Source organism: Balaenoptera physalus (assembly GCF_965194825.1).
Source record: "Balaenoptera physalus genome assembly, chromosome: 13".
Classification (NCBI taxonomy): domain Eukaryota; kingdom Metazoa; phylum Chordata; class Mammalia; order Artiodactyla; family Balaenopteridae; genus Balaenoptera; species Balaenoptera physalus.
Window position 1 is genome coordinate 62,013,454 of NC_138892.1, and position 27,999 is coordinate 62,041,452.

Here is a 27,999-nt window from a genome sequence, read left to right on the forward strand (position 1 = left end):
CAGTTCTGGGGCCTCAATCAACAGATTCCTCTTGTAGTCCCACCCTCCACCTGCATAAAATGGTATCCAGTACTGAGAAGGAACTTCAGAAAGGGGTGTGTGTGTGTGTAGAGCAGACTATCAACAGGGAGTCGAATAAAAAACGCAGAATGTGGCACGCACGCCAACACACTTAAGCATTAAAGTGAACTTTAAAGATCAGATTTATTTGGAGAAAACAAAAAACCCCACAACCTAAAGGATGGGATTTTACATCTCAAGACATCTCCCAGGTATTAAGTCTACAGATTACAAATCATTTTCATAGAAGATATTTTTGTACAAATTTTACACGTATTGAGGAGCGGGTCATAAATCCCTGTTTGTTTTAACAGGGTGGCAGGGTAGAGGAATGGGGGAAAAAAAACAGCTTTTTTGGACACATCTATTTGGAAGGAGCAGACATGAAGAGGGCAAATCCTACTTTTTCATCATCTATAGCAAATGGTTAAAAAAAAATACCCTCTCAACCTTGGGTATCTCTAAAAGCCACTTCCTAGCTACTACCCACTCCAAGCCCATTATTTAAAGTTACTTCACTTGGTATGTCTTTTATGTCCACTGGGTAAATGATTCATTATGCTCACCGCTGCAGCACTCATAAACCAACACCCCTGCACGGCTGTAAAGGGTCTAACCTAGGACTGATGCGAGAAGAGGCCAAGATGTCTTTTCTCTGCAGGTACCAATATTGCCTGTAAGGACACCATCTGTTGAGCTGACAGTACCAAGGTGCACATAAAAGCAGGCAAGTAAAGCTACTGTGTTGCAAGAGAAGCCAGGACCTTGTGAAATTGTTCTTCTCCATTATCATTTATTCTCTCAAGGGGATGCTAAAAAAACAGAACCAAAGAAAGCACACATTGGTCTCAGCCACATTATAAATCCAAACATTGGTGTGGGATTTCACTTGGAGAGAAGGAAACTTTTGTTCTTTAAAAAGCCCCTCAAACCCCAATTAAGGTTGTAAGAAAGGCTCCCAATTTAACCACCCTCGCTCACCACCTAAGACTGGTAATTCTAAAGTTTTCTGAGGTGTAAAAGGGGTCAAAGCAGCAGGAGCACGAATGGCTGGAGGGAAGGAGTGTCAAAACATGAAGGAGCCAAGATTTGCTTGAGAAAAAGCAGTGATGATTCCTCACTGGACGGCTCCCAGGGGCTCTAGAGAATGCTTAGGAAGTCAAGTATGTGACTTAAGTAGAAGCTGCCTGTGGGAAGGTTAACAGGAAAGAGTAGCATGAGGAACATAAGACGATGACAAGAGTCTAAATTTTTAAAGCTTTAAGATTTCAACAGAATGTGGATATATTTGAACTTTCAGAAGGGATAGTGTTTAAGAAAGGGTGAAACCAGGACACATAAAAGACCTGGGAATTCCCACAACCCCTAAGTGCTTCCTGCTCCAGGAGGTAAACGATTATGTGTTTATTGGAGGTCATACCATTTTCCCTGTTACTGGTGCAAAATAATTCATCAAATCCCCAAGCTTCTTTTCAAACCACAATTTCCCCATTTACTTTGGTCACCAAACAGTCCTATTCTTCAGTGGCCTGTAGACTCACTCCCACCTACCCCCCTGGGGGGCACAAATGAAGGAACTCCCCCTTAGGCTGGCCCCAGTAACTCAGAATTAAATGAGAGGTGGGGCTGGCAGCCTCCTGGAGACTAAAACAACATCAGAGACTAAACCTACCTTGCAAAGAATGGAGAATTTATTCAGATACTGTTTGCGAATTCATGTATGCCACAACAGGATAAGAATTAAAGGTAGAAACCTCACACTCTTCCTCATACCTGCCTACTGCCCAACTAGATTCCAGACACTGCATCACTATCACTGCCATCTTGCTAAACGGAGGCCCCTAGGCACTAATCACACAGGCAACTGCACGTGTCATAAAAATGCACCACAACTTTAAACTTACAGCATTAAAAGCTGTACGTCTCTCTCTGGCTACACTGGTGATTCTCCAGTTAGTTCAATATTTTAAAGGCTGCAGCAGCATGCAAAAGAATTTCATTTCGTTTCTTTTTTTAAAAAAAAAAAAAGTTAAGAAAGGTCTCCAGGAGATGGTGAGTTTTATTTTGTCTTGTCTGGATAGAGGTGTGATTTGCTCTCGAATGTTCCAGGGTGGTGAGAGACTAGGAGAAAGCACAGAATGCAGAGGTCTATTCGGTGTAATCTTCTCCCTCATTTTCATCTTCACCATCAACGGCAAGAGCAGCATACTTGCTTGCAGAACTGAACTTCTGTAATAGACAAGATCAATAAGAACAAGCAGCAATGTCTATTTCCAACCACCCTGTCTGCAGCCCCAAATGTACAGGATTTCAATGGCAAAAGTAAGCTACAAGAAGTTGAGGGCAAGCAAGTCTTTGACACTCACAGAGGCTGGATTTTCTTCAGCTTTCTTTGGCTCAGGTGCAGATCTGGAGTCTTGATCCTTTTTGCCATCTTTCCTGCAGAGACATGAACAACTTTAGGAGAGGACTCTCCCAACACTCACAAGCGGTTCTGAGGTACTGAACAGGCACCTCCAATCAACAGTTCTGGCTATCTGGACATTTTGTAATCTACATTCTCAGAACTGTAACTGACTATATTGGTTGACTTTAATGGGTTCACAGTGGGAGATCTGGCAAGGCTTGGAGAACCAAGAACTTCCTCATACAAAGACACAGGTATCTAGCATCAGATCAAAGATTACAAATGAGGAGGGAACACACGTACCTATCTGACTCCTTCCAGTGGTCTTTGTTCCCTCCATCTCCTGGACCACGGCTGGAATTTCCACTTTGGCCTTTTGGGGCACTCACCCCATCTACTTTATTTTCATCTGCTTGAGTGGAGACACAAAAATAAATGGAAGTCAGTAAAATAAACACTCTCCCTCTCCCAGGTTTCCCTTAAGCTGAAGAGAAGTGTGCCCATATGTACTGAGGGAAATAAAAACTACCCCCAATCCAGATTTCCTTCCTAAGCCCTTCTTCCCTTCTATTATCAGACACAGTCACACACACACACCGCAAACAAGATCCACTAAAAAATTCCACCGTGGGGTTATGCCATCATAAAAAGCAAAGTGGAAATAAGGACTATGATGCTGTGTAGTGACCTTGGCCTTGCAGATGGCAACATTTCTAATCTGGACTGAGCATGTCAATTTCCTTCCGATTCTTTTTTTTTCCCTTTCAAAGAAATGTTCTACCAGGAAAGGGCAGGGCTCTATGTTTTCTCCAAAGAGGCCACTCCTGCCCTCTACTGGCAAGAAAAGGCAGACAATCAAAGAACCTTCAACACAAAAAAATGGGTGCAAAATACAATGATATTCAGTATTTTGTGACTCCTCTATGGGGACTTTTTTATTTAGGCCTCTATCTGGGCGAATAACCTATTCCCCTCTTGGCCTTACCTTTCCTTACTGGTCCTTCCTCAGATGGTTGAGCTGGAACTACTTTCCCTCCACCACTAGAAGGAAAACATGTAATCACATCCATCAGCTATCTTAGGGAAGGAACAGATAAGAAACTTCTACTTCAAGTGAAGTTTTACAGAGAACCAAAAATACATACTTAATGCTGTGAAACATTAAAATATGGGAAAGCAACAATGAAAACAATTATGTGAACTTGACCAAATGTCATGTCCTTTAGAATCATCATAGTCATGCTAGGTTAATTTTATCCCTCTACTTTACAAATGAGAATCCTAAAACTTAGGGAAGTGATGTGACCCCCAAGGCCGCACTGCCAGAATGTGGCATTGGTGGGTTCCGATTTATAGTGTGTGCAGATTGAGTCACCAAAGTGCTGTTAACCAGCTATCAAAACTCCAGAAAACTGAACCACCGGCACACCACAGAATTTGAACTATGACAGCAAAAATGGCAGAACTTATCAGATGCCATAAGGCCAGTACCCCACAGGGCACCTTCCACCATGATAGCACAGCACTGAAGAGTCTATAGCCAACCAACTGCTATGTTTCCAAGCTGACTCACCTTGTAGGGGACTGCTGCTCTGTGTCTGAGCTCTGAGATCGAGCAGGAGGGTTAGAACTTCGCTTCACCCAAGCATTCTCCTTTGGTGGAGGGGCTGGCATTACCTTTAGAGGCTGTTCAGGTTTGGGAGGCTTAGAAGTTGGAGACTGACAGTCTTCCTCTTTATTGGGTGTTTCATTTTCTAGAGACTTCTCACTCTCTCTCCTTCGTGCATCTGTGAAGTCAGAATGGGAAGGTCAGAGCATCAGGAAAAAAGGGCTTATTGGACAACAATCTATTAAGACCTCAACAGAGTGGCAAACGGTCCACATCCGAGTTTACTGCTTTCCATCATTATTCTTAAATACAGACCTGAATTTGATTCCCAATAGATAAAATTATCCCCAAACTGGTTTCCAAATGTCCTCTGGTGAAAATGTTTTACTGATGCAAGAGAAATAGGAAAAATAATGACACTCCAAGGATAGCTATATGACCTCTCTTAGGAATGAGAATTCTTTACTTTAGGATTATAAACTTTCTGTATTCTCTGTGTTAGAACGTTGGTACTTGGAGAAGGATACATATATGTGTGTGAAGGGGACCTACAATGAAATTGTAAACTCGAGGAACCACTGATCAACTTCCACATAGAGGCTCAACGCAGATGTGCACACACACCCATAACAAAAGTCTCTTCTGGTACACATTTCTCAGACTTTTCAAAGCAGATGTGAAAGTCAGATCAATCCATGCTAATACTCCAAAATCTCTGCATAATTTGGTTATGGATAGGTTATGGAAAAGGGCAATAATGAGATACCCACCCTGGTCTGACTTACTTCTGCCAGATGTAGCTGAGGTCCCCGTTTGTGATGACTCACTTCCTGTCCTCGATCGTTCCCGTTCCTGAGTTTCTTCACTTCGCCAGCTTGGGTGTCTGTATAAAAGAGATTTAACAAAATACATCACGTCCAGCTCAGTGAAGGCCACCCTGGACCCATGCCGACCCCTCAGGAACTATCGCTTATTAATATTTTATCCTGCTGGCTTTATTTATGTGTGGGTGCACGCACCTGTCTCTTTTGCTCAAACCGTTTGAAAGCGGCAGACATTAACATTCTTTGGTTCTAAATACAGGTATCCCCTGCTTTTCCAAAGTTTCCTTTATGCCACTTCACTTTTACAGAAAGATCCATATATGCTGCTGCTAACCGAAAGAAATCCAAAGAGGATTTCTGCTTTTACAAAAAAAAGACGAAAAGCGAAAATAGCATTCAGCGATTGTTTTGCAGCAAGCTGTTTACCTGTTAGCAAGATGTGCCCTAAAATAACTGCTTCTTCACTTTACACCATTTTGGCTTATAAGAGGTTCCGTAGGAATGCTCTACTTTCCGACAGCAGGGAAACAAGTGCCTCAGCAAGTGTCAGCTAGGGTTAAGAACATTCCCCTACATAATCTACGACTCTGCCCTCCCTTAGTGGTAACACAATTCCGCAAATTGCTCAAAACCAGGCCTAGTTTTTCAGCGTATTATAGGAGGTGTCTACCCTATTGGATGTCATGCCATCTTTTTAATAATAAACATTCCTTTACACTATCCTGAAATAACAGATAATATAACCAACATACACACAAATAAAAGTAACTGGAAAATAATTTACAGCCTACACTTAGTATCAGTGAAAACATTTTGTCTACTCCATCCCTAATAACTTGAAAAGGGGTAAATCCATTCACCTCATTATGGTGTTTTACTCTATACAATAAAGCAGCGTTTGGCAAATTTTTTTTTAAAAGGCCAGATAAACTTTATTTATAAAAACAGGTACAGGCCACAATTTGCAGACTCTTGTATTAAAGTACCACCAGGGCCCAGGAGGCCTTTTGAAAATCATGAGGGATAAACAACAACTCTTCATTGGGTAAAGAAACTTTCCCACATGCTGCAGAGCACCTAGCAGCCCCACCCCACACGCACTAATGATAAGTGACAACCAGTAACACCCACATGAATTTCCTAAGTGCCCCCCTGGGGATGTAAGCCCCCATTAAGAATCACTGGATTGGGGACCTCCCTGGTGGTCCAATGGCTAAGACTCTGCAATCCCAATGCAGGGGGCCCAGGTTCCATCTCTGGTCAGGGAATTCGATCCCACATGCCATGAATAAGAGTTTGTGTGCCGCAACTAAGAGCCGGCACAGCCAAATAAATAAAATAAATAAATGTTAAAATAAAGATTCAGGATTAAAGAAAAAAAGAATCACTGGATTCATGGATGTGAAATCCGTAATACAAGACCACCTCACCTCTCCCGAGGCCGTCGTTCTAGTTTTGGCTCATCCAGCTGACGCTGCAGTTTCTCCTGTTCCTTCTGTAGCCGCTCTTCTACTTCTCGTTCTCTAGCAGCTGTGTCAACAGGCTTTGCCCCTCCAAAGATAGAGGCTGCTCGACTGGACTGGGATGTGCTAGCAGAGGAATCATCTTCCTTAGGAGTACTCCGAGGCTTTAGGTTCAGTTTGGGTCTTTGGGGGGGACCTAAGTTAAATGAAACTCTAAGTAATAGTTTTTGAAAATCATCAGAAGCCGATGGCTGAAAGCCAGATTTCCAGACATACCTCTTACGAAATGCTATTTGGGATTCAGATTAGTGAGTGGCCTAGCCAATCCAGCAAAGGTAAAAAGGGAGATCATTAAAAAATGGGTGGCCCAAAGAACCAAGTCCAATTAATCTTTCCACTACCACATCCATGATGCAGTACCAGACTGAGGGAAAGACTAAAAACAGTAAAAATTTCAATGGTAAATTAAGCATTTATCATGATTACTATTATCTGGGGGAAATTTTTTGACTATGATAAGATATTGGATGAAAAGTATCTTGTTAAAAAATGTGGTCTGGAAGATGGATTGCTTCAGTAGGTTAAGACAAACTTGTAACAGTATGATGCGGAAGGCTCTAGTTCTTATATTCTTATCTCTGTGTATAATATAAATTTGATGGTGATTCATAGGGCAAAGCATGCAACACCGAACATTAGAATATAAACTGTAAGGGAGTCTGACTTCTTCCTGGATCCAAGCTGTCAGAATATTTCAAGATAAACCTAAGTGCTTCAAGGATATTGTATTTCTCAAAATCAGTGTTTATCCTAAGTATTTCAGACACAAAATATATAGAAGATATAAAGAAAGCCTGTGTACATCAACCACCTGACACCACAAAAACCACTGAAGCCTCCCAATAACATGCTTAGTGCTGTGCTGTCTTCTCATAACTACTATGCTGAATTTGGTACCTATCATTCTTACGTGTGTCTTTGGTCTTTTACTACATATCTATGTATCTGCAAACAAAGAGGGTATTGTTTAGCAAGATTTAAATTTTCTACAAGGGTTTTAAGTTGGTAGTTTATATAACTTCCAAGATACATTTTTCATCTGTATAACTCTGCGAAGGGGCCATTTCCTATGTGAATAGGGTACAACTGGGGTCAGAAAGAGGAACTCATTGAAGTCACACAGCTAACACCTGGTGGACCAAAGAATGAAATCCATGTTATTGAAGCAACTCCACTGCTCCTCCCACTATGGTACACAATGTCTCCTTCTTCCTTTGGTAATTTCGTTTACCTACTCAACAAGTAATTGGAACACCTATATTTCAGATACCATGCTAACGTCCGGAATATGATGGCTGGGCAGTTTTTGTGGAAGGGATGGAGACAACACTGAAGAGGCAGAGCAGTGAAGGCCCTTGTATGTCAGAGGTACAAAGGGATATCTTTCAGGCCATGAAGAGACAAGACAGGGTTTTAGAAGGAGGAGAATAACCTAATTAGATATTGTTCCAGAAAGACTACTTGGACCAATGTGAAAATGGAGTGAGGCAGGGAAATGTTAGTAACGTGGGCATAGCAATGAAATCTGAACAGAGATAGTGGCAGTGACCCTGAGGACAAGGGGGCACAGATCTTAGAAGGAATGGGGGGTTTGATCATCAGGGGGGAAGGGGGGCTGGAAATCAGGTGTACAGCCATTGGGGGAGGCAAGAAATGGCATGAGAGGCAAAGGTCAGTAGTCAATGAAGACTACATCTGAGCCTCTAGTTTTCTCACAAGTGAAGGGAAGATGATAACTGTGTATCTACCACATAGAATACTTAAATAATACCTGTATGAGCACTCAGTTCATTGTTGGTGCAGCGTAAATGCTCAATAAATGTTAGCTATTACTTCCAGGTTTCTTGCATGGAAACAGAGGAAACAGGTATCAGCAATGCTTTTAAGAATAAATTTTAGGGACTTCCCTGGTGGCACAGTGGTTAAGAACCCACCTGCCGGGCTTCCCTGGTGGCGCAGAGGTTGAGAATCTGCCTGCCAATGCAGGGGACATGGGTTCGAGCCCTGGTCTGGGAAGATCCCACGTGACGCAGAGCAGCTGGGCCCGTGAGCCACAATTTCTGAGCCTGTGCTCTAGAGCCTGAGAGCCACAACTACTGAAGCCCGTGCGCCTAGAGCCCGTGCTCCGCAACAAGAGAAGCCACTGCAATGAGAAGCCCGCGCACTGCAACAAAGAGTAGCCCCCACTCGCCACAACTGGAGAAAGCCCGTGTGCAGCAACGAAGACCCAACACAGCCAAAAATAAATAAAAAATAAATAAATAAATAAAGAATAAATTTTAAAACTTTTGTTTAAAAAACTGGAAACGTTACAACTTTTTTGTTTGAGGGAGGAATAAAGCTTTACCACACAATTTCAATATGGCTCTGATGACTTGTGCCACCTCACGGTGTTTTATTAGTTATCTAGGTCCATCTTCCTCAGGGGATTATAGGAGATGCTGGATATAATAAAGCACTTGGGCTAAGACAGGGATATTAAAACACCAGGTTTGCTGTCTAAACATAATTACAGAGAAAAATTCTGGGGCCAAATACCTTACTTTTATTTATTTTATTTTTGGCCACACTGTGTGCCTTGGGGAATCTCAGTTCCCCAACCAGGGATTGAACCCAGGCCACGACAATGAAAGCCCAGAATCCCAACCACTAGGCCACCAGTGAACTCCCAGATACCTTACTTTTAAAATGACATCACTTGGGCTTCCCTGATGGTGCAGTGGTTAAGAATTCGCCTGCCAATGCAGGGGACACGGGTTCAAGCCCTGGTCCGGGAAGATCCCACACGCCACGGAGCAACTGAGCCCGTGCACCACAAGTACTGAAGCCCGCGAGCCTAGAGCCCGTGCTCCGCAACAAGAGAAGCCACTGCAATGAGAAGCCAGCCCACCACAAGGAAGAGTAACCCCCGCTCGACGCAACTAGAGAAAGCCCGCGCGCAGCAACGAATACCCATTGCAGCCAATAAATAAATACATACATAAAATGGCATCACTCAAGTCAGAACAACAAATAGTGGCCTTTTATAATACTTTTTGAGAGGTCAGAGTTGTAACACAATATATGTTTTATATAAATGATATAATATCAGGGGCATAATTTTAGAATAGGTACACTGACTTCTCACCATTAATTAATGAGTATCAACTACTTGGTATCAATGGCATTGAAATAAGCAACACCTGGTTTTTAACGCACAGTGCCAACCAATTACTGGCTATGAGACCATGTTTGAGTCTCATTCCTTCACTTGAAAAATGGGGCTAAAACAGCCTATTTTAAGTGAGATCATACTATAAGAATGTCTGGCAAATGTTTTTTCCTTTTTCCTTTGTTTATTCAATTAAATTTTAACTGAAAAAATCTATATGCTAAAACAGGTTAGAACTAGACTTCATTTCCATTATGTCCATTTTTATCTAATGCTCTTTCCATTATGTTCCGATGCAACCTTTACTATGTGTAGGTTCTATCTGTGCCCACTTAAGGGGTTTGAAACATAACTGAAAAATTTCCAACCAGTTCCTCTAGTGGTAACGCCCCATTAAGTAAGCAAAAGCAAATGATTACCTCTATCATCACGCCTATAATCATCCCGAGAGTAATCATCTCTGGAGCTCCATGACCGGTCATCTCGTCTGTCATATCTGTCTTCATAGCGGTCCCCACCTCCTCTGAAGTCGTCATCCCTACGGTACCCACTACCAAATGCTCTTCTGCCACTGCCTATCCTGGAATCATAGCCTGTAAACATATCCCAAATTGTGATCATCACACTGGAGGGGAGAAAGCAAGAAAGGAGTTCTTAAAAGAAAGCAATTTAACTTAATTGTGTTTTACAACGACCTCTATCATAGTCTCTGCTGCCTCGGTCATCATAGCGATCTCGGCCCCCGTATCGATCCATGTCCCGGCGTGGGCCATCACGGTAACTGTCCCGATACCCATCACGATATCGGTCTGAATCATAACGATCTCGAAACTCTAGAGAGGAAAGAGACAGGTAACGTCATTCCTTTTTCTTTGACACCTACTGATAAAAACAAACATAGCCCATTAGTCAGTTTGCTTCCATGACTTCATATTCACTGCTGTGTCTGTTTTTATTAAAAAACAAAAAAAAAATTGCATTATATCCAAGGTAGAAGAATTTGTATTGACTTAAAGTTTCCTTGGTATTTATTTAAAAAAGTTCTCCACTAATTCAATAAATGTTGCCAGGCTAACAATTTAGGAGGGAGTTAGGGGGGAGAAAAATCTCTATACAGTGGTACTGCCTTATGTGTGGTTTCACTTTTTATTTATTTATTTATTTATTTATTTATTTATTTTTGGCTGTGTTGGGTCTTCGTTTCTGTGCGAGGGCTTTCTCTAGTTGCAGCAAGCGGGGGCCACTCTTCATCGCGGTGCGCGTGCCTCTCACTCTCGCGGCCTCTCTTGTTGCGGAGCACAGGCTCCAGACACGCAGGCTCAGTAGTTGTGGCTCACGGGCCTAGTTGCTCCGCGGCATGTGGGATCTTCCCAGACCAGGGCTCGAATCCGTGTCCCCTGCATTGGCAGGCAGACTCTCAACCACTGTGCCACCAGGGAAGCGCTGGTTTCACTTTTTGAAGTTTCAGTTACCTGTGGTCAACCACAGTCCAAAAATTTTAAATGAAAAATTCCAGAAATACACAATTCGTAAGTTTTAAATTGCGTGCTGTTCTGAGTAGCATGATGAAATCTCGTGCCATCTCCCTCCAACCTGCCCGGGACGTGAATCATCCCTTTGTCCAGCATATCCACGCTGTACAGTACAGTACAGTAAGATATTTTGAGAGAGAGAGAGAGATCACATTCATGTAACTTTTATTACAGTATACTGTTATGTATAGGAAAAAACATAGCATAAAACATAGGGTTCAGTAATATCCGAGGTTTCAGGCATCCAGGGGGGTTCTTGGAATGTATCCCCACAAGTGGGGGGGGGTGGGACTCCTTTATATCCCATAATGAACTTCCAGGATTAAAGATCTGAATACTAAAAATGTAAGCACAAAGCACAAGAAAATATAGTTGGAATCTTTCATGCCTGATACCAAAGAACCAAAGACTACCTAAAAAGTTTAACATGGAGGGAATTCCCTGGCAGTCCAGTGGTTACGACTTCGTGCTTCCACTGCAGGGGGCATGGGTTCCATCCCTGATAGGGGAAGTAAGATGCCGCAAGCCACGTGGCCCAGCAAACAAACAAAAAGTTTAGCATAGAAAAACAATACACATAACCACAAATCTGAGAGGCAAACAAAATGAGAAAAATATATGTAACATATGACAACTGGTTAATTATCTGGTACTGCTTAAGTAACAGAAACTAAAACGGGACATTGTTTTCTACTGCCCAAATGGAAAGGTTAAAATAAATGATACATCTTGTATTGGTGAAGTTTAGCACAATAAGTCAATTCCTACCCTGCTGAGTTAAAAATAGTTCAAAGGCCTTGAAAATTGTTTCGGAACTATGTACTAAAAGATTTAAAAAACATGTATACCCTCTGGGCCAGCAATTTAATTTCTAGGAATTTAACCTGAGCAAGTAACCGGACACATTATACAGATATACATACAAGAAGGTTCTTTGGATTGTTGTTTATAATATTAAAATCGTTGCATGCTATTTAGCTTCAGGTGACACGTCAGAAACCCAGATTTTTATATGGAAAAAAAAAAAAAAACCCCTCAATGTCTAAACATGAACCAATTAAAAAACAAAACAAAAAAACTTAAAAGACATTTTGAGTTTGTGAGTAGGCCTAAGAAATATCTTAGTTTTATGACAGCTTCCTTTTAAAACAATGGTTTCATTTTGCAAAGGACATCATTTTGTCTACGTGAACATTCATCTGCAGGTAGTTTAAATTTTAAAAATTAAGGGACTTCCCTGGTAGTCCAGAGGTTAAGACTCCACGCTTTCAGTGCGGGGGCACGGGTTTGATCCCTGGACCGGGGCGGGGGGGACACAGACGGACAGGGGGACGACACTAAGACCCCACAAGAGGCTTGGCGTGGCCAAACAAAACAGGTCTTGAATTTTATCCTTGTCGTCACATGTATGTTATGCTATCAAGTATTCCATTACATAGACAAACCACTACTTAGTCATTTCTTTACTCAACAGTAGGTTCTTTACATTAAAAAAAGAAATGACAGTGTTGAGTCTTTCTTCATGTATTTCAATAAAGTTGTATCATTTTCTCCACAAACGTTTTACAAAGCTTTTATTGGATTTAGATGGTGTGTGTAAAAGTTGTAATTTATCCCATCTCCTACCCCATGACATTCTCTACTCCCCTTCTCTAAATTACATTTTATTTGCATATTGTTTCTCTCCCCTGGTATAAATAATGTCCAACAAAGACAGTATTTTTGTCTGTTTTGTTCACTGCTGTATCCTGAGCTTACAAAAGTATCTGGCACGTGGCAGACATTTAGTATTTTTGAAGGTAATGAATTTTCTGTTATTTTAAAAGGCATCTTAAATTTTTTTTCTGCATCTACTGCTACCCTCCCCTTTATCTGCTATTGTGATCATCTACATTAACACATTTGTCCTATTACAAAACAACCCCCCAGAATACACAAGAAACTAACTAGATAAAAATGAACTTACTGTCTCCAAAGCTATCGTCACCTCTTCTAGGTGGGTAGTCATCAAAGCTGTCTGTAGCAGGACGGGCCCTCCAGTCTGTATCTGTTTTGTCAGAATCCCGATTTCTATCTCGGCCAAAAGAACGATCATCCCTGTCTACAGATATATAAAATGAAAAAACACAGGTTAGCTCACAAAAACTTTTGCCAGATATTTCTCATATGCACAGAGGCCCCCTCCTGCCCCCACATACTGTACTTCTTGCTTACACCACAGCGTCATCACGAAGTCGCCCCAGGCCCCATAAGTGTACTCTCCAACTCAACCAAGTGACTCCCTTCCTCACATTTATTCCTACTGGTTTAATGCTTACCTGTCTCATCTTCTGTATAGGCATCTTAAAATTTTTTAAAGATAGGCCAGGAACCCCCTGAAATATACATCAATCAGGCTCCTCTTGTGTCCAGTGTGCTGCTAGGTACGTAATCTATTTAGTATATATTTAATGTTCATCTAGGTCAATCAGGGTTTCTCAGTCTCAACACTACCAACATTCTGGGCTAGACAATTCTTTGTTGGGGCGGCTGTCATACGCATTATAGGATAGTCCCTGGATACTATTAGACGTTAGGAGCCCTCCCCACAGTTGTGACAACCCAAATGTCTCCCAACGTTGACAAATATCCCCTGTGAAGCAAAACCATCCTCAGTCAAGAACTACTGCTCAAGGTTAAGGTGGCCCCCACTATTTGCCTCTACTACAAGTTACTGGGGAAGGGCACCTTTGCTTTGTCTTCCCAGGACCATGACAAAACAAAACATTCAATCATCTTTCCTACCTTTATCCTGTGCTTGATCAGCAACGTCCACTCGAATTCTCCTGTTACCTAGAGACTGAGAGCATAGGACCATATTAACCAACCTTTTGCCCCATTATGCACAAATCCCATGAGTGACCTTGAACGTCTGGGCATAGCAGAAGCACTGGGGGAAGGAAGATAAAGGAAAAACACTGTAATCTAGCCAACACTACAATCTGTTGGCTAAAGAATCCTTTATAAAGACTTGAATATAAAATAACCCCTTAGAATTAACGTTTAAGTTGGGCTTAAATGAATGTTAGGTCAATTATCTTACTATTTTTATAAAGTCAAACCTCACAGAATAGATTTAACTTTTTAACTATCACAGGCAATTTGTCACATGTAATAAATTAAAAACATTTTCTAGACAACTAGCTAAATAAAAGGTATTATTTGGGTCCAGAGCAATTATGCATTCAAACATTTATAGAGTCCCTACTATGCACCAGCAAAGTTGCATAAAGCATGGTCTCTGTTTATAATCTCAAGTTCTTTCACTCAGTATTACCTTAGGATAAATCAGTTCCTCCAGGATACCCTCTGATTTCCCTTTCCCACATCACTATTTATATACTTTGAACCCAATTAATTCTACTGATGATATTTTTCTCATTTCATAGTAGAATCTACAGTTGAAGAAGGGTAACAATGAAATTTAGTTAAGAACACCTGGAATTATATTAAATACCACTATGATGATATCTCTAAATACAAACTAACTCTTAAGTCTGGACCATGACAACATCTTATTTAACAGTCAATTCAGCAAACTTCAGATAATAACAATTGTATGGTATTCTTTTTCTTATTCAGACTGAGAGTTAAAAACTAGTAATGTTAATAAAACCTAAAATGACCTAAGAAAAACTTTCAAACAACTTTTGCTTTCCACATATTTAACTAAATACATGAATTTTATTCCTATTTGACATCTGCTTCAGATTATCATGGTGGTACTCAAGTTATGAGATAGGAAAAATATTTTAAGAGGAGTTGCTTTCAATCACGTCCAATGGCAGACATGGACCATAGAATTATGGCACAAATAGCATTGGAAATTGCCTTCTCAACGAACAATGAGAGGTTTCTGGAATTAAAAGAGAAAAAAACAGCCTTTTTTTTCTTTCGATATATAATCAGTTTGATTTCTAAAGTCACTCACTAGAGATAAAAAAGCAGTTCTTGGATTAGAAACTTCCATCACTAACAAGTAACTAAATGTTTCAATATCCTGCTCTGGCTAGCCTAAGAATCCCTACATGGCACCAATCACTTAAATAACTGTATTTCAATTAGATTTAATCTCCATCGCCCCTCATGTATTAACAGCTAAATCTCCTCTCCCCACTGAACCTCTAGTGTCTGGATTAAAAAACATCTATGGGCAATGTTACAAAGCAGGACTGAATGTTTACTGTCATTCTCCTGTAACAGATTCCCAGGAGCAAGTATTACAAATGACATCTTAGTGAGAAATGTTTCTGAGCCCTCTTAAAAATAAAAAATTACTTCCCTGAAAATGAGGTAATGCCTTTAAATACTAAAATAACATGATTTTTCTATTTGCCTTCATCTGGTCATGTTATTTTGAAAAAGCAAAGCCACGAAGCTGAGGCAAAGCCGTGAGTGAACTAACGTGAGATTTTATTAAGGACTTCGTGGTGGATTTCTTCACAATTTCCCACCTAAACACGTTCCTGAATTACTAGGCCCTGCTGAACTTGCAGAAGGGAGGTGTGACGTGCTAGATGTTGAATGTTAACCGGTATATTGATAAATAATCCAGGCTTTTCTTTGTAGGTATTATGGGAATCTTCGAAATAGCTACTGACCCGGCCTAAAAACTATCAGTTTGATAAACACAAGAGCTGTTAGCTCCCAGCCCTCAACCCCCACCCTTAGTTTATTTACCTCTTCATTGAGGCTCAGGGCACTGAGCAAGGAATCCAGGTCCTCAAACTCAGCGTAACCAAAACCTTTCAACCTCTCAGGATTGCTGGGTTCACGTGGTAAACGCACTGCACTGATCTAAGGAGGAAAGAAACAAAAAATATTTCCTAATTCAATGCTCTTGTTCATTTGTCTTCTTCCTCTTTTTTTTTTTATACCATTGTGTATGCAGTGAATTTCTCTGAAGAATACCCAAGAACCTGGCTGTCTCCAGGAGAAAAACTGGTACAGAGGGATACAAGAGAGACTTCATTGTATACCCTGTTAAACCTTTTCAATTTGAACAATATGAATTTAACCTTTAAGAAACTAAGGAGTTCAGTGTAACATTTCTAGTTTTTAGTTGTTTTTCAGTTAAGAGGAACTGCCTGTGTTCCACAATTAGTTTATTTCCAATTTTTGTCTCTCAGAAATTTGACACAGTTTCTGCCAAAAAATTTTCTGGGCAGTATATTTTTTGGCAAGCTGACTTACCTGAGAAACATTATTTACTGTCTTCATATATTAATAGCTTGGCTGAATCAAACACTGGATTGTAAACCCTCACCATACTTACCCCTTCTGCCGAATTCTGAGATGGTAAACCACTGAATTGTACTTTTCACTTTTTATGTCTGTTTTCTTACTCTTTTTACTTATTTCTTCATTTCTCCAATATTTTGCATATATTCAAGCTATCTTTTCCATCACTGATTTGATACTTTATTCTGGGCTCCTGAGATACAGATTTTGTCACAGTCGCTTTTAAATTCTAGTTTAACTCAACTTATGAGGAGAGCAGGAAAAGGAACAAAATAAAAAGGGAATAAAATAAAAGGGAAGTAGCTACAGACCAATTCTAGAGCATAAAGGTGAAAAGCCTGAACAGGCCAGATTATTCAACACTCTACAGAAGAAAGAGGCTACTAGAGAGGAATCGAAAACAGGCCATACTTCTAGATATACTATATAATTAAACAGAGAGTAAAATTTGTAAGTTGTGATCAAAAATAATCACACAAGAAAAGCCAGCTACAGAAGTTGATGGCCCATTGCAGAGAACAGGATCTAGTAAAGAAGTCAACCAACATAGCAAAAGTGAAGGAGGATTGACATATATACACTAATATGTATAAAATAGATAACTAATAAGAACCTGCTGTATTAATAATAAAAAAAAAGCAAATGAGGGAGGGACTTCCCTGGTGGTCCAGTGGTTAAGAATCCACCTTCCAATTCAGGGGACGCGGGTTTGATTCCCGGTCGGGAAAGTAAGATCCCACGTACTGCGGGGCAAATAAGCCTGCGCGCCGCAACTAGACAGCTCAAGCACCCTGGAGCCCACAGCTAGAGAAGCCTGCATGCCGCAATGAAGACCCAACGCAGCCAAAATAAAAAAGTGAAAGAGGGAGCAGATTCTTAGAAGAAACCTAGTTTTTAATGTCTTCTCTTCGGCAAAGACTGGAGAAAAACCCAATAGAATTGGAAATTATTACTCATTCTTCCATTTTTGAAATCCTAAGTATTTTTTCATCAAAGTTTAGAAAAAGGATTCTTAGCACCTCATATTCACTTTTTCGTCTTTCTGGAAACTTCTAGGTCAGTGTTTTCAAACATCCTGCCTTAAGCTTTTTAAGCAAGCCTGTGAATTCCATTATATGTGAACAGACTCTGTTAATAAAAACTACACATCTGCTCAGTTCAACGTATTCATATAAAAAATTAAAATGTAATTTTGATATAAGCCTGAATGTCAATAACAGAATAGCTGAGTTCAGAGAAACTTTCTTCCACTTTCCAACGTTTACCTGGGTATGTCACCTTTAAATTTCATAGAGAAGGGATATATATTTTTGAGAGATTCTCTCCATATCAATAAGGTATTAAATTTGCTGATAAGACTGTCCGACTGGTTTTGGATGAGAACATTCTCAGCCAAAGGGCCTAAACACCACTAAATTACATACCTGTTTCTTCCAAGTATAGACACAACCTCAGAACCTTTCTCAACACAGAAATTCAGAGACAGTCACTACCCATACTGTACCCTCCATATCTAGTTAATTGCCTAAAACCTTTACACTTACATTTAATCCTCTAAAGAATTCCTTAATGGAGTCTTCTGTCACATCATAGGGCAGGTTCCCTAGAAAAGCAGTGTAGGGTGGTGATTTGGGAAGACGGCTCCGGTCGATATTGGGTTCCCGAGCAGCCCGTGGAGCAGTGGGCAGGATGGAACGGTCAATTGGAGGTGCCCTATACACGTCATCATCATTACTATGCCAAGTGGTTGAAACTAGGATAGAAAAGTAGACATAAGAAATTAGAAGAAACTTCCCTTACTGCCACTGTAGAATAAGAGGACATATGCTAAGCGCCCAGTATTAAGCAAGCTATATCAGGAAATAAACAGATAAAAAGGGTAGGGGTTCAGCAATAAGGACCCTTTACAGACAAAATGCTTCTGAAATGTCAGAATCAGGTAGCAATGCAAAGACTCAGTACTATTTACTGTCTCTTTGTTTCTAAGTATTTCAAGGCCTTTCAAGGCCCAGGCTTTTGTTAACAGAATCATAACTTATTCCTTATGCAGCAGAGAAATGAGAGAATATCAATCACTATTTATGGAATGTTACCATGTGCCAGGTACTTCATATTCATTATATCCCAACTTACCTTTGTAATAATTATGTGAGTTTGTTTACCATTTTACAGAAAAGGAAACTAAGATTTCAGGAAGGTTTTGTAACTTGCCCAAGGTCACACAGATGGTAGTGCAGTAGGATGGTAATCTTAGTGGAACTAGGAGATACTGTCCATACAGCACTGCCCATGAATTTGTACTTCAGGTATGAACACTTACGGAAGATATGATCTAGATGAAATTTCTTGTTACAAAAGTAGGTCACAAAAGAAAAAGTATTCTTCCGTTTGCAATTAAAGCTTTTAGACAAAAATGATGGGTGATCAGACTTATGTCATACCCAATGATTTTATAACTCCTGCCTGTTCCTCGCTATTCCTTGAAGGCACAGAACTTATTCAAATGATACCCCAGTGACTCTTCTGCATTTTCCCACCATAATTCCTATTCCTATTCCTTTTCCTCAGACCAGTTCTGTTTACCCAGGGACACCCTGACTTCATACTAATAGCTCTTAGAACAAATTATTCCTTGACTCTTGAGTATAAAGAGCATATAGATTATACCGCATATTACTTTATGAGGACATCACAGAATTTCAGACCTAAAATGAAATAATCTAGTCCTTAACTTTCCAAATGAAGAAAATAAGGCTTAAAAGGATAGTACCCTGAGAAAACCCTGTTACTGCAATAGCCAGAATTAGCACTAAGCTCTCTTGAATCACCACTTTAGCCCCTATCACAAACTCTTATAGCCTAAACCTAAGATCCTACAAAATACATAAACATAAGATTGCAGGTTCTACAAAATTAGTTAAGTTCCTTCCAAATTACAAGTGAGAACCATTACTGTGGAACAGATTTTGTCTAGAAGGTAATGAAAATTCCAAACATGACGGAAAACAAAAGAAAAGTTAAGAAAAGTTACCATCTCCTTCTAGGTCATCTGTTTCATCAGCCCAGCTGACTGGTTTGGGGACATAGGTGCTTCCTCCACCAGTCCCTCCATCCTCAGCCAGGAAGTCTGTTAGGGAGATAGTCTTCCCCTTCTTATTCTTCTTTTTTGCTATTTTAAAAGGGCCAGAGAAAGATTATTCATCAATACTTGGGTATTTACAGAGCTGTACAATGCACTATTGTTAAATGTATTTATAAAGAAAGCAACAATAAAGGCCCATCAAAGGTTTAGATTGTGGTATATTTCTGCGAAAGAATTCCATGCAGATATTAAGGAGAAAGCACAATGCACTGGCACAGAAAGCCCGAGATGTGAAAAACAAAAAGTTACAGAATACATATTACGTAAGTCCCCCTTTTTAAAAAAAAAAATTTATTTATTTTTGGCTGCGTTGGGTCTTCGTTGCTGCGCGCAGGCTTTCTCCAGTTGCGGCGAGCAGGGGCTACTCTTTGTTGCAGTGCGCGGGCGTCTCATTGCAGTGGTTTCTCTTTTTGCGGAGCACAGGCCCTAGGTGTGCAGGCTTCAGTAGTTGTGGCATGAGGGTTCAGGAGTTGTGGCGCACAGGCTCTAGGGCACAGGCTCAGTAGTTGTGGTGCACGGGCTTAGCTGCTCTGTGGCATGTGGGATGTTCCTGGACCAGGGCTCGAACCCGCGTCCCCTGCATTGGCAGGTGGATTCTTAACCACTGCGTCACCAGGGAAGCCCCTATGTAAGTCTCTCTTGTTTAAATATACATTATGCATACGGATGGAAAGGGGTCTAGAAGGGTTTTCAAACTTACTCTGGGAGTAAAACTGAGGTGGGGGCAACAACCTTTTATTTCCTACTATATTCACTTGTGTATCATTTGAGATTTTGCAGGTTTCTACATTTATTGCTCCTGGGACACAAAGAAATAAAACAAAATCCCTATCCCTAATAATATATTCTGTATGACACTTTGGAGAATTGTTTGATACTCCTTAAATAACCACATGAGAAAGGAATGATTACTATCAATTTACAGAGAAGGAAACCAAGTCTCAGAGAGGTTAAATGACCATCCTAAAGTTACAGCGATATTAGATGGCAGAGCTAGAATTAAACCTAAGGTTTTGGATACCAAGTCTGGGGCTCTCCCCCATGGGAGCCCCAGCCCCTAAGAAGCTTGTTATTAGTTCTATGGCAGGTTATCACAACCAGGGCAAATGTACTCACTGTCATTTGAAAGTGTTCAAATTGTAAGACTCATATACACAGCTCGATTTCTCTGCCCTCTAGAAAAAAAAAAAAAAAGATCTCCTTCCCTACCTTAACACCGCATATGAAGATGAGATATTATACTAAAGGGAAAACATAGGAAATCCCTAAGAATCAACAATTTAAATGTTTCCCATGGTTATGAAATCTATAAGAATCTCTAAATGGCTCCATTTAGGGGCCTGACCTTGGCTCTTTAACTCTCCAGTCCTCAGAACCTCTGAGATGGCACCCATCAGCAGCTAATGCAGAAGAGCTGAAAGGACTAACTGAAGTTCTAGAACTGGCCCCTGAGAATAGCTGCGACATAATTAAGACAAAAAACAAGCAGCTCTGCTGTAACAAAGATCATTTTCATGGCTTTTATAATGATGAGTTCCTCCTCCATGTTCCAATTCTCAACAAATTTTCCATCCAAGAGGATGAAGAATCTGTAACTCGATGCACCATTTGCTTAATTGAATGAAGATTGTTCTCTCACCTGGTACCTGCCTTTCCTTTAAAATACCATTTTCAGGAACTAAAGACCTGCTTGCTACGAAATGTTATGAACATTCTGGACACAATATGAATTAAATTCATATATAAAACAAAGGGAAAAGGGATCCCTCAGTCAAACTCTTACTATTCTTATGTTGGACTTGACCTCATTTTGCACCCTGAGATTACGGTCTCAATGTGCAAAACAGACAAACTTGGCTGTAATTATACAGAGAAAAGATGGTCTTGAATGTGAAGTTCCCATGTCTCTCTCAAGTGACTTAACACTAACCCTGCTCCAAAACTATAACTTATGATCACCAGGTTATATTTTGGATCTAGTCTATGCTTTGAAAGAAAGCAGATATGCAAAGTTTAAGTCCTACAGCACTGATATTGCTCCTAGCTCATATGCAAAGGCCTAGGGGAAATTTTAATTTGAATAAGACATAAAGCATACCTCTGTGGTAGAACGCTTATAATATATAGGCTTATTTTAGTTGTCCAATTTAAAAATAAGTGTCTGGGACTAGTATGATGCTAGCTAGAGATCTTTACCTTCATGGGGCTTAACGTAGTATCATGATCTGTCTGGTCACTGAGAAAATAAAAATAGAATTGGTGGTCAGTCATACAGTGAGGTCAAGTCCAACATAAGAATAGTAAGAGTTTGACTGAGGGATCCCTTTTCCCTTTGTTTTATATATGAATCTAATACCAAAACAGCACAGTCTGGAATTAACCTGCCCTTTGGTCTGATTCTGGCTTACATCAATTTTCTAAATCAGAGTTTCTCAACTTTTACCCCTTGACTCTTGACAAACAAGTCTCACACTCTCCTTTAATGTTATTTGAAATTTCAAAATAATAAATAAAATATCATGACCAAAAAAATATTAAAGCACTGTTTTAGAATGTCTTTTCAAATCATACATCTCCCTCTCCCCTGATTCTGTGACTGGCCCCTCCAAAAACTTCTGGCTGAGAAATCACTGCTGGATGATGGACAGTCTTCAATTAAAGACAGGCTAAAATTCTTTCACAAGATCCCTAACTTTCATTTCTTTAAATCTAGCAGCAGCATTGACTCAATCACAATATAAGCAGCAGATTTAAAGGAACAAGCCTTTAAAAAGTAAAATGAATAAACCTAAATGTTTGCTCCACTCTATTTTATCTCAGTAACCGAGAAACAATGTTATCTAAATTCTCCTTGTGCGTTGCTCCTTCAATATCTAGGTCCATTTCATGTTTAGGATTTCAACAATGTTCTCTTCTTTATAAGTAAAGCATCATTTAATGTTCTAGGGGTATCAATCCCTTGACACAATGATTGAACTAACTGAACTGAACTGTTTAAAATTAAGCAGGTCCAACTCTTAATTTTCTTTAAATCTTATGTGAATTGGTTAAAGTTAAACCAACCACCTAATAAACAAAACACATTCCAATTACTTAAGACCAAATCCACATGGACTAAGAGGAAAAAAAAAATATGTCCCAGAAATTTTATTAAATCCTCTAACTGCCTGCTTGTCTCATTACAATTGCATTTCATTCACTAAGTACTAGGTACTTGTGAAGGTCTTTATATACTCATCTAGGTTAAAGAAAAGATCTTACAATTGCAGTCTTCTTAATTAAAAAAACAAGCTTTGTTATGACATATAAAAATAAATACTACAACTGATCAGCTTAACTCTTTGTTTCTCAATTTCTGCACCACTGACATTTGAGGTTGGGTAATTCTGTGTTGGGGGGCGGTGGGGTGTCCCGTCCATTGTACGATATTTAACAGCATCTCCAGTCTCGACTTAGATGTCAGTAGCAACCCCCCTACCCCACTGTGACAAAAATGCCTCCAGACATTGCCAAATGTCCTCTGGGATGGGTGAGACTAAACTACCCATGATTGAGCACCACTGCTCTAAGTGGTATTTTCATATCAATAAATAAGTAGACAAACAAAAGGAAACGTTAGCCCTATATGAAGCACATCAGCAGAAAAGTGACTACATTAAACCAAGTCTTCAGGACTATCAGGCTGTAGCAAGTAAAAACGCTTCCTTTATTTTTATCAGAATGTTTTCCTGTTATAACTCCATTGTATTAGTAATAAAAGCACCAACTGACAGATATTGGAGTGATAAAATCTATGGAAGTGCTGTTTTCCTTAAACAAAACAGAAGACACCTTAAAGTACTTTAACCAATAAAGCTTATTTGCTGTAGAATGCAGCCCTACTTCTCCATCTTTCTTAAACTAGTATCTCTTATTTAGGAAGGAGAATTCACACAGCTCTTAACATTCAGATGAGGAGTTGTCAAAAATTTTCTTAATTTTAAATCTTGCCAGACTAAGTCCCACTTATTTTACAGGGTTATCAAGTCTTCTGAATGTGTTAGCAACTACAGACTAGGAGGGCTTCCCTGGTGGCACAGTGGTTAAGAATCTGCCTGCCAATGCAGGGGACATGGGTTTGATCCCTGGTCCGGGAAGATCCCACATGCTGCGGGGCAACTAAGCCCGTGCACCACAACTACTGAGCCTGCGCTTTAGAGCCCGCGAGCCACAACTACTGAAGCCTGCGCACCTAGAGCCCGTCCTCCGAAACAAGAGAAGCCACTGCGTTGAGAAGCCCGTGCACCACAACGAAAAGAGTAGCCCCCGCTCACCGCAACCAGAGAAAGCCCACGCACAGCAACCAAGACCCAATGCAGACAAAAATAAATAAATAAGTAAACTTATTAAAAAAAAAAAAAAAAAAAAAGACTAAGTCAGTCAGAAAGTGTCATAAAAACCCGTACAAAATCACAGCATTATTCATAATAGGCAAAAAACTGGAAACAATCCAAACGCCCACCAACTGAGGAATAGATAAATAAAATGTAAATGTCCATACAATGGATTTGTCAATAAAAAGGAATGAGTATCCATACATCCTACAATATGGATGGATGAACCCTGAAACATGCTAAGTGAAAGAAGCTAGCAACAAAAGTCCACCCACTATATGATTCCATTTATATGAAACGTTCAGGATAAGTAAATACAGAAACCCAGTAAGATTAATGGCTGGTGAGGGGAGAAGAGAAATGACTGCTAATGGGCAAGGTGTTTCTTTCTGGGAAGTGAATCCTGCCAGTCTCCAGAATTAAAAACTAATTAACGATCAACAAATATTTCCTTAAAGAAACAATACTGTATAAATGCAATCTACTCAAATACCAGAGTGCCTAGAACTGAACTAATCTGCTGATTAGAGCCCAGCACGAAAAGATGTTTCATACAATGCAGTACAGTATCATGATGTTGAGAGGCTTCAACCTTTACTATGCTGTTTAGCAGAGTAGAGAATAAAGACTAAGTCAGGACCAATAAGCTCCACCACCTTGACTCCTATGTTCAGTTGTTATGGGACCTCTCTTCTCTGTCCAACTTCTTCATCTTGACACAATCTGAGGAAAATGCCACACTGTCTTTTCCTTACCTCTCCACACTACTCAATTTGATCACTTACATAAAATATATAAAATAAGTGTCCAATACAACATCATGCAGATAGATCACTACACAAAGTACTTGCAGCTTTTCTGTAAGAGAGAAGCTATAAAAATTCAAGAATAACTTCTTGCTTTGGGCATTTTCCTACCATTAGGACCACAGCAATATCCATTACAAATCTAAGAAACTGACTTTGGTGTGTGCACTTATAAATGTACATACACATACTTAATTACAAACAAGCAGTTAAAAAAAAAAACACCCCAAAATCCTTAAGTTAATTCTTTCCACCATGATCAGGAAAACAAATTCTAGGATGTTTTGAGACAAAGACAATGTAGTAGGGTATCCTACCTCAAGCTATACATGGTATGTGACATACCTCAAAGCTGTATAAAAGTATATACATTTTTTAAAAAAGTGACATTACTTAGAAATATGATGTTGTACCTTGGTACTTCTCTCTGTATTTGTACTTGAATTTTCATAAGGAGTTTTAACCTTGGCCTTCTGAATCTGGGTATCTTACTCCCAGAATAACAAACATGATACAGGAAGGAATATAAAAATAGGTTAAAAAAAAAAAAAAAAAAAAAAAGGTAATACGTGAACAGCATATAATAGCAACCACTGAAACTATTTTTCACCATAAGGATCAGAATTGTATAAAAACAACCACTGGACACTATCCTCTCCCCATAAAAAATAATCAAGATGCCACATATAATTCTGGAAAGTGCTATGCAAAAGAAAGGCCTTGTGTGGGCATAGGTACACTATTTACAATCTCAAAGCAGTCTAGTCTCAAAAACTGTTAACCCGTATCAAATACATTTGATCCCCCATAGGTAAGGAGAGTAGATTCAATAGTCAGCTCTGGGACACCTCCTGTTCTTGAAGTTCAATAATGGGTCACACTGGATACTGGTATTACTGCAAAGAATTTTTGGGTCTCACTTAACAGTAAAAGAGGCCTATGAAGTTTTATCATGTATTTTCACCAAAAAAATGTAAGATCTGTTTTTTCAACAAGACACCAGGCACCCTCAAGAAGTATACTGAAAATACACTAATTTTACAGACTCATTAATACAGTCATCTGGGAATACTGGTCACTCAACCAAGTCAATGCAATGGGAAAGGATTCAAAGTGGGGAAAGAAATTTGATAGTTTCTCAAGGGCAGACTGTCAGATGCAACCTTCTGCCTGGATACTAGCATAAGTGTCCCTTACACATACTACACAAGCTAAAAAGATTCATGGAACCGAATGAAATGAGATGAGGGCTTCCAGGCAGGTAAAGTGGAAGAACAGGAGGAGACCTCACTAAGCACATCCAATTTAACCAGTCTGGATTTCACTCAACTCTGTAAAATGAAGGACAGATTGTTAATGGTGTCTTCCACCTCTAAAAATTCCACACAAGTTTTGAGAAAGGGAATACAGGCTTTTCACTAGATTATGACACTAAGCTATCAAGATGGCAAATTCAGGCCAAATAAGTAGTTCAGATGAAGCTCTTGGGCAGCATCCCAAACTTAGGGTGACATGGAAGCCAACCTTGTTAGTTCCAAGTAGATAATGGAGAAGAGTGAGAAGTTTCAAAGATTTCGACCTTACTCTGCCATCAGCACGCAGTGTGACCCTGAACGAATCATTTCATCTTCCTCAGATGGGAGACACCAATATCTGCCTATGTTATCTCACAGAACATCAAACTAGACAACATACATAAAAGTGCTAGGTCCACGTCAAGCGCTACACTAATAAAAGGTATTATGTTCAAATGCACCTCAACTCCCTCAAAGACATACATATCTATGTAACAGAGGCGAGAAATCCTTGGTGAGAAATGAGTGTCCGGAGATAACAGTTGTTCAATAAATGTTTTGTAGAATGCAGGGTCATGCCAGCGAAAGGAGACCATATCTGCCAAACTAAAATTACTGCTACGAAATGTTGGCACAGCTCACTAAGTCCATCAGAAACGCAAGTAGACTTGCATGTCAGTGATATTCCCTCTCCCAAAGTCTAAAAAAGAAATCAGCTCCAACCACTAATATTCTAAAAGCACCCCCAAGCACTTGTGCAAATATCTTCCAAAAAAAAAAAAAAACGCCCAACTCCACCACTGGGGCTATCAAAACTCGACCAAAATCAAAATGGAAGTTGTCAAGGAATCAGATCTTGCTCACCATCGTATCTCCAATACCTAGAATCGTGCTTGGCACGTATACAGCTCACACTCAGTAAAAATGTGTTGACTGAATAAGAAAAAAGCCTAGAAGAAATGTAGGTCTCCACCCTGTTTCTCTCCTCCAACACGTGGGCGCCCCACACCGGGTTCCCCATCCCCATCTAACTCCAGTAACTTCAACCTCCAAACCTAACACATTTACCCTTGTAAAAATATAAGGGCCGAGTCACACTCTAACAGGGGAAGGTCAGAAAGTGGAAGGACCTAAAAAAGGAAGCAACACAGGTGCGTAAACCTTCCCATCTGGGCTCTCGCGCGTGCTTTTAAGGAACGCCCGTCTCCACCACCCTCGTCTCTTCTACCGCGCACGCGCACCGCCGCCTTCCCCGCCCCTCCACCGACTCGCGCTCGCGTTCTAACTGCCCCCCCCTTTATTCCCTGCCCCCACTCCCGTCCGCAAAGGCCTCGCGCCTCGGAGACCTGGTCTAGTGTGCACCCGTCCGCGCGCCAACCGCCTCTTTTCCTCCTCCACGCCTTCACCCGGGCATAGTGCTTCACGTCTATGAGAAGGCCTCACGTCTCCCGCGGCTCTTTCTGCGCCTCCTCCTCACTCCAAGTCAAGCCAGAGTCCACCATTGCTCCCAAGTCCAACCTCGCGCATACGGGGTGAAAAGAGTGTGAGGGGGAGGGGAAGGTGTCCTTCCCCTCCCCCCAAACATCCCGAGGCGATAACCTCACATGGCCTAGCCGCCAGCCTGCCGCAGCCCAAAATCCGAAGGGAAGCGATGCCGCCCACCCCCCGACTCTAGAGAACCAATGGATCAGGGTCGGAGAGTCGCTTCGGACCCCGGTCCTTGGCCGCGCTCGGCCGCTCACTCACCTGAGGCCGCCATGTTGGGAGAGGGAGAGAGAACGCAAAAGACCCGGATGAGGCAGTCACGTGATTATAGCGAGCGCGTCGGGCTAGGAGACGCAAAACTGGGAGGGGGCGGGGAGGCGAGGAGGGACACAGGAGGCGGGGCGGCGCTGCTCTAGGTTCGTAAAGCAGCGCGAGGAGGTGGCGCGGCGTCCGACGGGAAGACCTGCGCGACATGTGGCCAAAGAGGTGGGGCCTGGGCTGTCGCGAAACCC

At 40.7% G+C, this 27,999-nt stretch overlaps 1 protein-coding gene across 4 annotated transcripts; it reads right to left on the reverse strand.

Annotated features, from left to right (window-relative positions):
- Positions 1-185: 185 nt before the first annotated feature.
- Positions 186-27,999, reverse strand: EIF4B (eukaryotic translation initiation factor 4B). Of its 4 annotated transcripts, none has more exons than XM_082422294.1 (15): positions 27,749-27,999; positions 19,418-19,555; positions 17,931-18,139; positions 15,826-15,942; positions 13,891-13,945; positions 13,073-13,207; positions 10,270-10,407; positions 9,994-10,167; positions 6,331-6,559; positions 4,847-4,959; positions 4,041-4,254; positions 3,453-3,508; positions 2,771-2,879; positions 2,427-2,499; positions 186-2,289 (listed from the first exon to the last, which is right to left on the reverse strand). In XM_082422294.1, the coding sequence occupies exons 1-15, from the start codon at positions 27,759-27,761 to the stop codon at positions 2,209-2,211; spliced, it is 1,854 nt and encodes a 617-aa protein (XP_082278420.1). In that variant the 5' UTR covers positions 27,762-27,999; the 3' UTR covers positions 186-2,208. The 4 variants fall into 4 exon arrangements, with proteins under 4 accessions (XP_082278420.1, XP_082278422.1, XP_082278421.1 ...); XM_082422296.1 differs by having other exon boundaries at positions 4,862-4,959; positions 27,749-27,962; XM_082422295.1 differs by having other exon boundaries at positions 2,771-2,876; positions 27,749-27,905.